Below are 14,461 nucleotides of genomic sequence, written 5' to 3'. Positions count from 1 at the left end.
TAAATCACCCCTAATTTAATAGCTTAAAACAATGCCTATTTGTTAGCTCACAGTTCTATAGGTCAGAAGTCTAAGGTGGCTGGACTGCTTCTTTGCTTAATTTATCACAAGGCCAAAATCAAGGTGTGGGCCAGATTGAAGTCTTATCTGAAGGACCTGGGAAATAGTCCATTTCCAGGCTCATTCAGGTTGTTGGCAGAATTCAGGTCCTTGTTTTTGCAAGCTGAGATCCTCATTTCCTTGCTGGCTGTTGGCTGTGGTTCACTGTCAGCAACTAGATACCTCTTTCCTGTCCAGGAGCAGAATCCCTCCATCTCCAGAGCCAGCAATGGTACATCAAATCTTCCTCCTGCTTAATTATTTCTGACTTTCCCTTCTGCCGCCAGCCAGATAAAGCTCTCTGCTTTTAATGTCTCATGAGGTTAGATCAGGGCCACCTGGATAATGTTTCTATCTTATGGTCAATTGTACCATATAACATAACATGATCATAGGAATGATACCTCATCAAAGGCACAGGTTCTCGGGACTAGGGCAGGGCATCTTAGTGGGGCTATTTTAGAAAGTTGGCTTGCTGCATTCCTGAGCCTATTCTGATTTTCTTTGCATTATATCATACAACCTCTTTCTGAAAAATCTGTAATATAAATATGAATATGCTCATAAAAAATTTACATATATCTGAGTCAAATATAACTTTGATATTTGTGTGGTTTACTCCATCACTTTGCAAGATCTCCGCCCATTTGCTGCCTTCTTTTGAGAACCTTATCTAAAATTTTGCCTCCCTTGCCTTGTCCCTCTTGCTCCCTTCCTCCTGTTTTACTCTTCTTACCCTATTTGATAGTTCTTATCACTGGGATGTAAGTTCTATGAGGGTAAGCAACATGTTTGTCTCGTCCATTGCTGGATTCCCAGTGCTTACAACAGTGTGACATAAAGTGGTGTCCAGAGCCTTTAAATATTTATCTGACAGAATAAATGGCAAGTGTTAATATTAATAGTTTGGCTATAATGACTTATTTACATTTTTATTAATCATTCCATATTGGAGTGATTTAGAATGTGAATGTAGAGTTTCTGGAGAAGTTTGAGGTGAAGAGGTTTTCTGTCCTTACTAAAGTCGTATATAGGTGGAAAGTGATGGAAGTAACATGAGCTTTGAAATTGGCAGCTGTGAAAAGGAATCTCACCTCTCTTCTATGTAGTTGAGCTTATTTAGAAAACCTTAATTTCTAGCAGTCTAAGATTACTAGAATGTAATCTAGTAATTGGGTGTGGTGACCTCTTCCTCTACTCTTCTATTACCTCCTCGATCTAGTAGAGCTGAACTACAAAAGCCATAAATAAGAAAATATATAATTTAGTCAAGAGGAAGAGAAATGTTAATGAAAATGCTATTAAATGTTTAGAGCAGTAAAATGTGAAAATTAAAAACTGTGCTGTCTCCCAAAATTAGTTATGATTTAGCTGAAAAAGAATAAAAGAAATAAACTAAGAAACAAATCACTAGTAACAACGTTATTCATTTAAAATAGAACCGAGAGAACAAAATAAACAAATTGGGAAATAAAACAGAATATGTAGTCTTTTTCAGAGCACTGTGTAGCCTAAGAATAGTTGACTACAGAAGAAGAATGAGAAGGAAAATGAAGACTATTGATGACTGTAGCAGAGAAAGGGTATAAATGGGCTTGTTTATCAGGCTGCTCTCAGTTTCACCTGTCAGGAACTTACATCAAACTGTCTTAAGCAAAAGGAAAAAAAAAAAAAAGCAGTAAAGTAAGAAAATGAGGTGGTGGTAGTTTATTGGTTTGTGAAACTGAAAAGACCAAGTTTTCAGAAATTAGTGGGCGAATTCACAGGCTCATACTTATCACTGGAGTGTAGTCTATTCTCTGTTAGTAGTCTCCACTTTCTTCTTCTAGCATTAAACTTAGACCAACAACTATTCTAATGCTAGTCGTAAACACCTACATTGTTATATTCTGCCCATTTTCAGCTTAATAATGAGAACTTTTCTTTCCTAGTGACTCCAAATTAAAAAGTCCTAGTTCACAATTTCATTAGCCTAATTTAAGTCATTTGAACATCTATTAACCAAGTACTGGAGTCAAGGAAATGGCATATGCTACTTGGCCATGCCAGGTGAATGTCCACTGCTAGAGCTGAAGATGGAAGTGTAGAGGAGAAAAGTGAGATGAAGACAGTGTAAGTTCGTGTAACTGCATGTACTCCTGGAGAAAGATAATTCCCCCACACCTAGAGTCGCTGGATTTAGCAAACAAAACTATAGCATTCTCATTTGAATTTGAATCTCAACTATAACAATGAGTAGGTTTTTAGTATTAAGTATGTCTCATGCAATATCTGTGAGATATTTATAGTAAAAATACTGTTGTTTACCTTAGATTTTAATTTAACAAAGAATACTGTGTTTTATCTGACAACCTTGCCCACACCCAAATGTTTCAGCAATAAACCACTGAAATCAAATTAAATGGTTGCAATGGGACTGAATGAGCAACAATTATGAGAATCCACTACTATGGAAATGAAGGACTATATCTTTCAAAAAATATTGAGGACAAGAGAATGCAGAAGTTATCTCTAGACAAACAAATTATAATAGAAGAAATTAAACATGAAATGCGTTATTGAAAACTAAGTATAAAAGATACCAGTGGAAGACTGTTACTAAGGGATGAGGGAAGAGGAAGATCTGAAAAAGATTTCAGCAAGGTGGGTAACCTGTATAACATTCGTTTCCTTCCCTTTTATTTCAAGCCACTGTGATTCAATTCTGGCCACTGAAACATGGAGTTAAATGTTACCAGAGAGTTTCTAGGAAAGGTTTTTACCTGTTCCTAAGACATGTATACATATGTAACTAACCTGCACATTGTGCACATGTACCCTAAAACTTAAAGTATAATAATAATAAAAAATAAGTAAATTAATTAATTAATTAATAAAAATAAAACAATAAAAAAAAGAAAGTAATGCAGGAAGACACAATCTGTTGGACATAGCTTTGATGCTAGAATTGGTGTAGCCATTTTGAAATAATCAAAGGAGCTAATTTGAAGACAAAGTTTGTACACCAAGAATGGCAGGATATGGAAAGATGAAAAGAACTGAATCCTTGATGACCTATTGATGGATTAACCAGGAATCACCATACCTCTGGAACTCTTGTTACGTAAACTAGTATGTTTACTTATTGCTGAAGACACTTTAAGTTTTCTTGATTTGCAGTTAGAAACATTCTCGCTGACATATAGAAGATTTTTATTGCAAGTCAGGGTTCATATTTTGGATATTAAAGTGATTTTAAAATTTCATTTGCTAATAATCACAAACCCAAAGCATTAAAACATTTTTTCCTTAAATGGTAAGAAGTTTCCCATCTAAAAAATGTCATGTTATTCCATAAAGTAGTCAGTAAAAACAAAAGCAAACACATGGATGTTAGAATTAGAACTTTTGGGGAAAAGAAATAACGGAAACTGACATTCACTCAATGGTTATGTCTTTAAAAAATAAAAGCAACAGTTACTTAGTGAAACTTTTGAATTGACATCATAAATTGGCCTGAATATAGTTCTTTGAACTATCATTATGGAATTTCTCAGTTTGTGAAGGATAGAGCTCCTTTTCACGGAAACATTTAATATCTTGGTAGAATAGTGCTTCCACATATGTGGAGATGCTGTTACTGTATCCTTTTAGAAGTGATAACTTTAATTTTTTTTAAAAAGATGTCAATTAAAAATCACTATTGGATGATACAAACAGGTTAACACAATTATTTAAGTTAACTGCTCTCTGCTTCTGATGTTGACAGATGACATTTGTTGGAATTTACACTTATTTTTAGCTCTGATTATAGGATCTCCACCTACTCTTGGAAAATCCAGCCTGTAGTATTCCAGTTACTTCATTTCATAACAGTATTCTGTTCATGAAGAAGGCAAGATTTTTACATGTAGCCTCATTCTGTATTCATTGTTACTGTAAAACAATGTGATGCTTTCTCATTTTCTGAAATGATGCACTACAAAGAATGCTACTGTGATACATTTTGGTAACATGAGTCTGATTTTATTCTTTACTTATTCACATGAAAATTGGCTTGCATTCTCATAGGGAGTAAAGAGTACTGGGAGAACCTAGTCAACAAAATTAAAATTTCTTAGTGTCATGTATGTTAGGACTAGATTCAGTGGCATACAAGAGAAAACTCACTAGAAGGGTGACCTAAACATGGAAGTGTTACCTCTCATATGTAATGAAGTTTGTTTTTAGGTAATCCGGGGCTGGTATGGTGAGTCTATAGTCACTGGGGAGTCACACTCCTTTAAAGTGTCATATCCTCCTCTATTCAGCACATCCCTTTATCCTAAGATCACCCCATAGAACTGCTGACATCATGTCCACATTCTAGGCAGCACAAAGGAATATTGGGTTATTGAGTGGAGGGCCAAAGGGGTGTGCACCTACTGGAATGAATTGTCTTCCTTTGAGGAGCCATTAGCCATCAAGATATAAGCAGTACTTCTGCTTAGATCTCATTGGCTTATACTTAGTCACAGGGAGATTGGGAGCGACTTTTTGCTGGGTTTATTATTATTTCAAATAAAATTAACATTCTGCTCCTTAGGGAAAAGAGAATGAATATTGGATAGATGGTTTTATCACTGGCTCTATCACAGTATGCTTATAATTGCATTCCAACACCAAATGTATTTGTATTAGATTCAGAACTTGTACCTTTCCAATTTTACCTTCATCTCCTGTCCCTTTTCAGACCATAGAAATTTTTTTCTGGGGTAGGGAGCAATTTCACTAATCCTATACTTTGATTTCCTATAAATATGATTAAGCATATGAACATGTCATTCTCCTAAAAATGTTTCAAGCCTTAGTGTCCATAATCAGCAAATAAAGTTATATTCTACTTTATCTGTTTAGTAAGTTCGAAATTCTGATTTAATACTGATAATCTTATACTTAACACTAAAAATAACTGTATTTATTGTGACTTGACTGAACACCTATATGCCTCTCAAAAATTCATTTTGATAAAATAGGCCTTATAGTAAAATTATCACTCTGCAAATTCATATACAGTAATTGGGAAACTAGGAGGTGCACAAAAGGATACAATTAAAATGTTTCCAAAATATTAATTAATGCACATCAGTAATTCCTAAGGTAACCTTCAAAAACATACATTTTCCTAAAAAGTTTTAAAAAAGAAAACTCACTCTAAGAAATAAGAGGGGATTGCCTTTGATATTTCTGAGAAGCTTAAAAAGCACTGTGAGCATCCTCTTTTTGGAATGAAGCATGAGATTAATAACACTGCTCTACCTCTTGCAGGGCCTTTTTTTTTTTCCTTTTGAATACTCAATTGAGAACACACCTGTTAGAAAGCTCTCTGTAACCTGGATTTTCCCTTTTTCTGCTAATTCTGTTGTCACATAAATCACTCTCTGCTGCCCAACTCAGCTAGCACCATTCAGATCACATGGCAAGTGGAGTTATTACTCAAATCCGTCTCCCTAAAGGCTCAGAGGTTGTTTTTCAAAGACATTTTGGTAGGCAGGGGACTAAGGAATGAGTGCTGCTGATTGTTTGGAGACACGATCATGGTGATACACGAGTAAAGAAGAAACTATATAGGTGGATAGTGAGGGTAGGGAAGTTCTTGGTAACATTTTTCTTTTCATGAAAAGCAGCCCCAAATCATTTTCTTTTCTAACAAAGAACAGCCTGTAAAATTGAGCTGTAGACATAGAAAGGCAAGCTAGAAACTTTCTAGGTGAATGCTGGCAGTCGTGCCAATAGGAAAGGGGGTACCTGGGGGCTAGGCATGTCCAACATGGCAGCTCCATCTTCCCTTCTCTTTGCCAGCCACATGTACAGTAAGGATGAGACAACATGGCACTGGCCAAGTGGAAAGCCCATTTGAATAATAAGATGAGGGTGGGATGGCCAGCTTCCCAGCATGCTATGTAACTGTCACACCTGGTCCAACTAATCTGTGGGCCCTATGTAAATCAGACATTACTACCTCCAGCCTGTCTATAAAATCCAGTGTACTCTGCTGGGGGCTGGAAGCCCCATTTGGATGCCCTTCTCTCTCACAGGAAAGAGAGCTGTTCTCCTTTTTCTTTCTTTTGCCTGTTAAACCTCTGTTCCTAAACCCACTTCTTGTGTGTGTCTGCATGCTGAATTTCCTTGGTGCAAGATGACAAACCTTGGGTCTTTACCCCAGACAATGATGCCACTTCAATAGGTGTTGGAAAATGATCGTCATATGCTGAGTCCACCTCTTGGTGGGGGCCACAGTACCAGCTGAGTCATGAGTCATGCATTTGGTTGGGGTCAGTAGGTTGCCAGAATGCACAGGCTAAAAAATATCTCAAAAGATCAATCTTAGGTTCCACAATAGTGATGCTATCTACAGAAGTAACTGGGGCCAGGTGTGGTGGCTCATGCCTATAATCGCAGCACTTTGGGAGGCTGAGGCAGGCAGATCGCTGAGGTCAGTAGTTTGAGACCAGCCTGGCCAATGTGGTGAAACCCTGTCTCTACTAAAAATAAAAAATAAAAAAAAATTAGCTGGGCATGGTGGTGTGTGCCTGTAATCCCAGCTACTCGGGAGGTTGAGGCACAAGAATCACTCGAACCGGGGAGGCAGAGGTTGCAGTGAGCCTATATCACACCACTGCACTCCAACCTGGGTGACAGAGTGAGACTCTGTCAAAAAAAAAAAGACAGAAACAAAGAAAGAAGAAGTAATTGGGGAAGTTTCCAATCTTGTGACCTCTGGAACAATAGCGGTTTATCATTTTATTATGCCTGTATCTTAAAAGAATTCAAACCTCATTCATAATCCTAACCTAGTGGCCTTTCATTCGTTTTACAAAGGCAGTTTAGTTGTGGGAAGGGCTATGGTCATCCTTGCTTTAAGGTTAAATTATTAAATAAATTCTTCTCAAAGTTAGTTTGGCCCATGCCCAGAAGTAACCAAGAACAGCTTGGAGGTTAGAAGCAAGATGGAGTCAACTATGTCAATTTCTCTTATTGTCATAGCTTTGCCATAATTTTGCAGTTTTACTAAGACAAATTCATTATGAATGAAGATATTTCACAGCCTCAGAGCAGTCTGTAATTATAATGATGAGTATAAGTAAAAAGTGCCAGAAGCTATCCTACTGTCTTTCTTTGAAATATTTGATATTGTGCATTTTAGGAAACATGGAAAGAACACTGCCCAGCATGGAGGAAAGTAGGGACAAATTATTCTTGATTTTCAAAGGCTTCCTTCTTCTTTCCCAGGTTTCTTGTGCAATAAAAGGAGAGATTCTGTTTCCTTACCAGAAAACTACCTATTTAAAGAGGCTTGCAAAGGCCAAACCAAAGGTGTGTTAAAGCAGAATGAACTGCCTTTCTGAAATAAGTATTCAGCCTACTTCATTCACACATCAAGCTTCATGATATAATAACATTGCTAGTATATTTCCATTGGATGTTTTCTCTGAGCGTTCTGCCAAAAAGAGCCATTTTTAGAATTGAGAGCTCATGTCTGAATTTCCTATATTTGTACACTAGCTATCACAGCCTTTCACATTCTCAAGTGTGTGAAAAAGACTTGAGGTTGAATAGTAAAGCTATTTGCAGGTGTAGTCGTCTCTTGACCTCAGTGAGGGTTTGCAGCTCTTGAAAACTTTTGAGGAAAGCTTTCTGTTTGATGTGGATGATGGTGAGAGTTATTTATGTATTGTGGAGCCAATGTAATTCCTTGGTGAGGAGAATTTTCCCAGCTAATGAGCTAGCAGTTGGGCTTAGGTCAAAGTGAATTAAAGTAGAGCTTTTAAACCTGAGTAGTCACATTCAGACCATGTCCCCCTACTTGTAAGGGAGGGTATTGGTGTTTCTATATATTTTTTAAAGGTAGAAAAAGTGTGAGTAGGATCTGTACTTTCACTACTTCTAATCCTTTTTGGCTAGAGCTTGGTCATCAACCTTCCCAGCCAAGAGACACCTATTTTTCCCCTGTCTTAATTTTATTAAAGCCACAAAGGTGGAGAGGACAATACCTATTTATTAATGTCAGATGCTGACTCAAATGGCTAACAAGCCCCAGTGCAGCATGAAATAAACCATCATATAAAGCATGAGTCAGAGCTGGTTCTGTCAAACTTGTTTTTAGATATACGGTTGTTTTAGACATCAAGGCAGCTTATAAAATAAAATCTTTTCCAAGTTCTATATACTTGAAATGGAGATGAATATATTTTTGGTTTTTATGTACCAGCAGTTTTGAATACTCTCTAATTTTAATCCAAATGATAGATTTTATTTTTTAATTCACTAAAACATTTTTTTCTCAAAAAATATAGTCATCTGAAAACAGATAACTTAGGTAATTAAAACCTGATGATGTCTCTCTTCTTCTTTCTTTCCATGTATATAGGTATGTTGTATGTATATGTGTGTGTATGTGTGTATGAAATGTTCATTTGGAAAGTAAAAAATGTAAGTTTCTTGAACTGCATTAAATAAGAAATTATTTTTACTTTTATTTTTCTTTGAATATAAGTTATTTTCTGACTGACTTCTTACTTTGATATCTCAGATTTAGGTATATAGCAACTGAAATGACTTGCCATCCAAATGATGGCCAGTGCAAATGTGGAGCACTAAGGTTTTCCTGTGTATCCCTGCATATACACATATATGTATATTTTATTGGCATATGTATATAATATATACCCTGTCTATTATATACTATGTTATCCACACACACATACACATACACACACACACACACACACACACACTTATGTATATAGTATATACCCTGTATATCCACTTTTTCACTAGCAGCATTCACTAGAAAACCATAATCAGAAGAAATAAAGCAATACATAGTGACTGATAATCATATCACTAGATGCTGTTGTGTTGCCATGCTATCATTTAATTTTTAAATTAAGGTTACTGGAAAGAGGAGCAATTTAAATTTATGTGACACAAATTCTATACTCCATGGTTATAGTAACTTAATCATTGTAAACATACTGGAGTTATTTTTATTTGTAATCTCAATTTATTTAATAACTACATAGCCAGCCTGTATTTTGTACCCCCACTGCCTTGGCTCTTCGCTGGGAGAAAAACTGAACCACTTCTATCCTTATAGAATAGTCCGTCTGCCATGATGGCACCGCTCCCTGTATAATAATATGATTTTACCCTCAGTGTTGCTCTTCTATGTTCAGTTTGTAGCAGGTCTGTCTGATCGTATGCATATGCGTATTATTTAAGGAATAAACTGAAAAACAGCATCTCAGTGATTATGAATGATCCTGATAGGCCCCTGAGAAGATTCTTTTTTTCTAAGAATTTATTGGAAGGCCTGTTGGGGAAACTGAAATTCCTGGTTCCTTTTGTTTCTTATTAGAGTCAGACCTGGAAGACCTTGATGATCTAGGTACTGTTTATGGCAACATCCACCAGCAGCTGAATGAAACAATGAGACGCCGCAGACACGCGGGAGAAAATGATTACAACATCGAGGTACTGCTGGGAGTGGATGACTCTGTGGTCCGTTTCCATGGCAAAGAGCACGTCCAAAACTACCTCCTGACCCTGATGAACATTGTGAGTAGTGACTCCTTTTTAAAGCTTTTTGATCTTTTAATTCACTTCTCTTATTTGTTGGTACCCTTTGGCAATCTGTGTGAGAACTTCCATGACTGTGCCCTGCCTCCAAAATATGTGCATGATGGCATTAAATTTAAATATTGATCTACATATTTAAAGTACAAGAATGCTAAAATAAAGGAAGCATGAAGCAAAAGTTTCTTTTGGTTGATCAAGTAGTTTTCCATTGTCGTCAAGGGGGAATCATAAATTTAAAAAGCCATAATGAGATGGAATTAAAACATGAATTGTAATTTTTATTTTGTTCTGGGGATAATCAAAACTTGCAGGACTTTGTCCATCTGCTTTCATGTTGCCTATGAAGGATGAAATAGTTCTTTCTAGAATCACTCTGCTTCACAGGATGATATAGAATGATTTATGCCTGGTAACTCTGTGGATTCTTGTTGTTACAGCTTTTGAACAAATGTGATTTTTTTCAACATTCTAAGACTGAAGGTAATATATTTATTAATACAAAGCATACAACTATTGGCACAGTGCTGCACAGCAACCACTAATGGTCTCTTTAAATTTATCTTTATTTCTCCTTTATTAACCTTAATCAGATTCAGAAGAAATTTTGTCAATATCCTGAAACTTGTGTTCTTTCTTTTTAACTTGGCAGAGAACAACTGAGGAGAAATAATAATATGCAAACCACCTACTTCTAAAAGATAATTGAGATTTTGATGTACTTTATGTATGTTACCTCATGCCAATATGAAATATATATTATATTGATCTTGCAAATTTATTACCTTAGCCTATGCTGTTTTATTTCCCTATCTCTCAACCCACCCTCCCCCTCTCACAACTTTTGATATTTAATATAATTTCTTGGATATCTATAGTTTACCTCTTTGCCCCATGCTTAAGATTAGATTTCAAGCAATGACAGTGAAGGAGAAAAATTCTTAGTTTCATGAAACATGATTTTGTTTATGCTAATATCTGTTAATTATATTTTGGTCTATTGAGGTAGCAATTTATAAAATTACACTTACACCATATCTCTGTGAAATGGAAAATGAGTACAGAAATTCAAACACATTTTTATTTGTTCTTGGCACTAATTTCTGTTATGAAGACCAAACAACACACAGAAAACAAATTACTAGCCTTGGCAATAGATGTGTATAGAGGATCATCAGTTGTGAATCATATGAATGTTTTCAACTCTGGACTATGAACTTTTCATATTAACCTTTTGACTATTAACGTTTTGCTAGTTGTGTAACTTTGGCATGCTTCTTGGACTCTCTGTCCTGCTTCTGTCTCTTTATTGGCATATTGAAAAAAATAGTAGGGATGTTGAGAGGATGAAGTGAGTAAATACAAGTCATCCATTATTTACAGTGCCATATACAGATGCACAAATAGACAATCATATTTTAGTTTCTCTATACCAAATTTTACTTCATAAGTTATCTAAAATTTCAAAATTCCTGTGGAGATGTTATTCTTATGTCATTCATTATGTCCCTGGGCTACTTTTTTTCTACTATCTGGAAGACAATCAGTACAGACTTATTTGGCCTGCAAATGTGCCTAATAAGAAGGCTTTTGGAGTAATGCAATAGAGATTTTGATATGGTTCTTGTCCTCATAGAACTTATAGCTATTAGAGGAGAAAAAATAAATACATGGGAAAATTAGAAGGAAAAAAACCTAAACAATGAAAGTCATGCTATTATTAAGCCATATTATAGGCAATATATCATAAATGCTATAACACTTTAGAAAATGGAGATGTGACCATAGTTATCCAATCATGAAGTGATAAAAGTATTAAATCAGGACTTAGGAGAGTAAGGCTTTAGTTTTAGTCATACCACTAGTTGGCTTTGTGACCTTAGACAAATCATGTCCCTTTTTAGGACTTAGTTTTCATCATTATAAAATTGAAAGATTCAACAAGTTTAATAGTTATGTAATTCATCAAGAAGTTAGGAGTTAAACTGCTTTTAGAGATTTCCTGTTGTTGTTTTTTTGTTTGCCTTGTTTGTGTTTTTTGAAGGACGTGTGAAAATGTAAAGGATTTCTGTGTAGGAATGGATACAGTATATTCATCAGACAGTAAGTAGTAAGTGTGATTTTGAGAGTGTCAAAGGAATAACAAAGTGATGCATTTTATGTTTTAAAAACAGTCAATAGGACTTTTGTTCTTAAGTCCACTAAAAAATTAGATAATAGACTATGACTCTGTCTCAAATACAAATTATTCTAAAGTAAATAGAGTATCAGAGAATGGAGCTATGGGAGAGAAAATAATTTTTAAAACTTAATATATTAGTTGCATTTTAAGTAATTAATACAGGTAAGAGATTTGGAGAGGTAAGAATAGCACTCCTCCCCTTCCCTCCCCAACTTCATGACCAACTGAAAGATAGACATGGAAATCACACAGATGAAGAATGAAATAGTTTTATTGTTGTTTAGACCTGAATTGCACATACAATTGCATATACTTAAGTGTATAGTCATAATGTTTGCATTATTCTAAATCAGTGGTTCTCAACTGAGGATAATTTGGGTCCACGTCAGTTCCCAGGGACATATGGCAATGTCTGTAGACTTTTTTTATTGTTAACACTGGTGGGTGGGGCGGGAGTGGAGGGGGATGCTACTGCTAATAGCGAGAGAGGCCTAGGATGCTGCTCAGCATCCTACAGCACAACAGACAGCCCTACACAGCATAGAATTTTTAATTATCTGGCCCAAAATGTCAACGATGCTGAGATTTAGAAACCTTGTTCTAAATTAGTCTTATTCCCAACCCTTGTCACTCTCCAACTGGATAATTTCAGGTTTTCCCCCTGGAGTCAGGCAGATAACTTTAGGCAAGACAGACAGAAGACTGAAGTCTTCCCTCTCCTCCATACCCACTGCCCTGTTGTAGCCTGTTAGACCCAAAATACTGACCTGAGCAGGCTCTTTCCTTTTCCTCTAATTCATCATCAAATGAGAATGAGAAGCAGAAAGAGAAACCAACAATGATACTGTAATGAAGCTACCTCATGGAAATTCAAGACCAGGAACATTCAGTTTTTCTCTAACGATGTTCAAATAACTATCTCCTGTGCTGGCCATGCTTTATGATTTCTCATGGTCATCTAAAATTATGGCTAACCAGGCTTGAGGCCTACATAGACATAGAGACTTAGATGAAATGTCAGATAGGGTCCTGGAGAGAAACTGTAGAAGAAAGCTAACAGCAAAAAAATTCTATCTTTTTGCATTGATTAGGGTGAAAGGTGTCCCTATGGTAGAGAAAAGATCATGCTGTCCCTTAAAATTGTTTGTCAACTTTGCCTTGGTTGACTGCTCAGCAGATGTGCTCTTCCCTTTACCTGGTTGTCAATTTCATTTCCATATCAGAACCGAGATGATAGTTTCTGAATTAAGGGAATACTTTTAGGTCCAAGTAATTTGCTTCAGAGTATCACCTTAATTTAAATGGGATTCCCTTTTAAAGAGAAGCTTATATTTCTTATGTCATGCTTTCTTTTATTGAAAAGAGCTCATATATTAAGTGTTAAGTGTATATTTAATGAAAGAAGAACAAATGAATATAAATAATGTAGAGGTAGATCATGAACAATCTTGGGAGGGAGTCAGAAATTTTGGACTCAAAACAAGAGGAAATAGATGCCAAATGCAATGATATAATGGGAGCAGTGTTTAAGAAATAAATTAACAATTATTATTGGGTATCATATATTCTTTCCAACTATATTGCAAGATGGAAATTATTACAATTTTTCCAAAGGAAACAGAGACTTTTAAAATGTTAATAAAATTTAGGTAAATTTTAAAAAATTATTTGCAGTTCATAAAACAGTCTCAAGTAACGATAAGGTGGTAAAGCTAATCATTAAAAAAAGACTGTTACTGGGAGGAGAAACTGGCTTAGAACGTTTAAGTTGTTTTTAATTTTAACTCAATCATAATTTAAGTGTAATGAGAACACTTAACACACAGTATTTACGATTATATGTCACTAGTAATGTTAAATCCCTTTGGTTTATCTGTTATTTTAAATTAGCCATGCAAGTTGTCCACCTTTTGGGTACAAATATATTTAATCTATTTCAGGGCCGTATTTCCTAATGATAGTAATGACTGTGCGTGTGAATGCGGTAAAATTCTGTAGGTGTTGCCATGCGAATCTGGGTGTTTGGATGCATAAATTAAATAATTTATGTAAAGTACTTATCAGAGATTCAGGCACAAAGAGCTAAAATGTTAGTAGTATAAGCCTTCACTGTTAACATTAAATCTTTATTTTGAATCTAGACTCAAAACCAGATGATTTCAAATACCTTCAAAGATTTCATCACTAACCTTAATTCTCCATAATATATTTTTGGTTAACTAAGTTGACACTTTTCTCTGGGGGCTTAAGGGTCAAGTGAACAAGTTTGAGCAAGCCCTAGATGATTTCAATATAACTTCCTAAGAAAGGAAGGATACCCTCTACTCATCCCCACTCCTTTGTGAAGCAGTGGGGAGAATAATCAGATGTCTTCCATCTGCTTTTTTTAACCTCTTTCTATTTTGTAGATCTTGACATTTCACCAAGCTTCCTATATGAAGAAGAAACACATGGATATGAACATATCCAAGGTTTTAATGTTTCAAATAAGAGATTTGTCATATATGTTAAGCCTTTCTTAGGATTCTATATCATATCTTGTTATATTAAGAAATGTTTATAGTTTTACTAACTTGTAACATG

At 35.5% G+C, this 14,461-nt stretch overlaps 1 protein-coding gene across 3 annotated transcripts in view; it reads left to right on the top strand.

Annotated features, from left to right (window-relative positions):
* Window positions 1-14,461, top strand: part of ADAMTS3 (ADAM metallopeptidase with thrombospondin type 1 motif 3) — a 356,812-nt gene that overhangs the window by 285,853 nt on the left and 56,498 nt on the right. For 2 of the 3 annotated variants that reach the window (XM_054554042.2, XM_054554041.2), the window contains 2 exons: window positions 7,351-7,434; window positions 9,479-9,678. In XM_054554042.2, coding sequence (XP_054410017.1) covers window positions 7,351-7,434; window positions 9,479-9,678 — 284 coding nt within the window. The remainder of the gene's footprint in view (window positions 1-7,350; window positions 7,435-9,478; window positions 9,679-14,461) is intronic. The other variant, XM_024246584.3, reaches the window with a different exon arrangement.

The sequence above is a fragment of the Pongo abelii genome, chromosome 3, assembly GCF_028885655.2.
Source record: "Pongo abelii isolate AG06213 chromosome 3, NHGRI_mPonAbe1-v2.0_pri, whole genome shotgun sequence".
In the NCBI taxonomy this organism is placed as follows: Eukaryota; Metazoa; Chordata; class Mammalia; order Primates; family Hominidae; genus Pongo; species Pongo abelii.
Note: the sequence above shows the minus strand (reverse complement) of the source record. Positions and strands in the feature narration are given on the sequence as shown.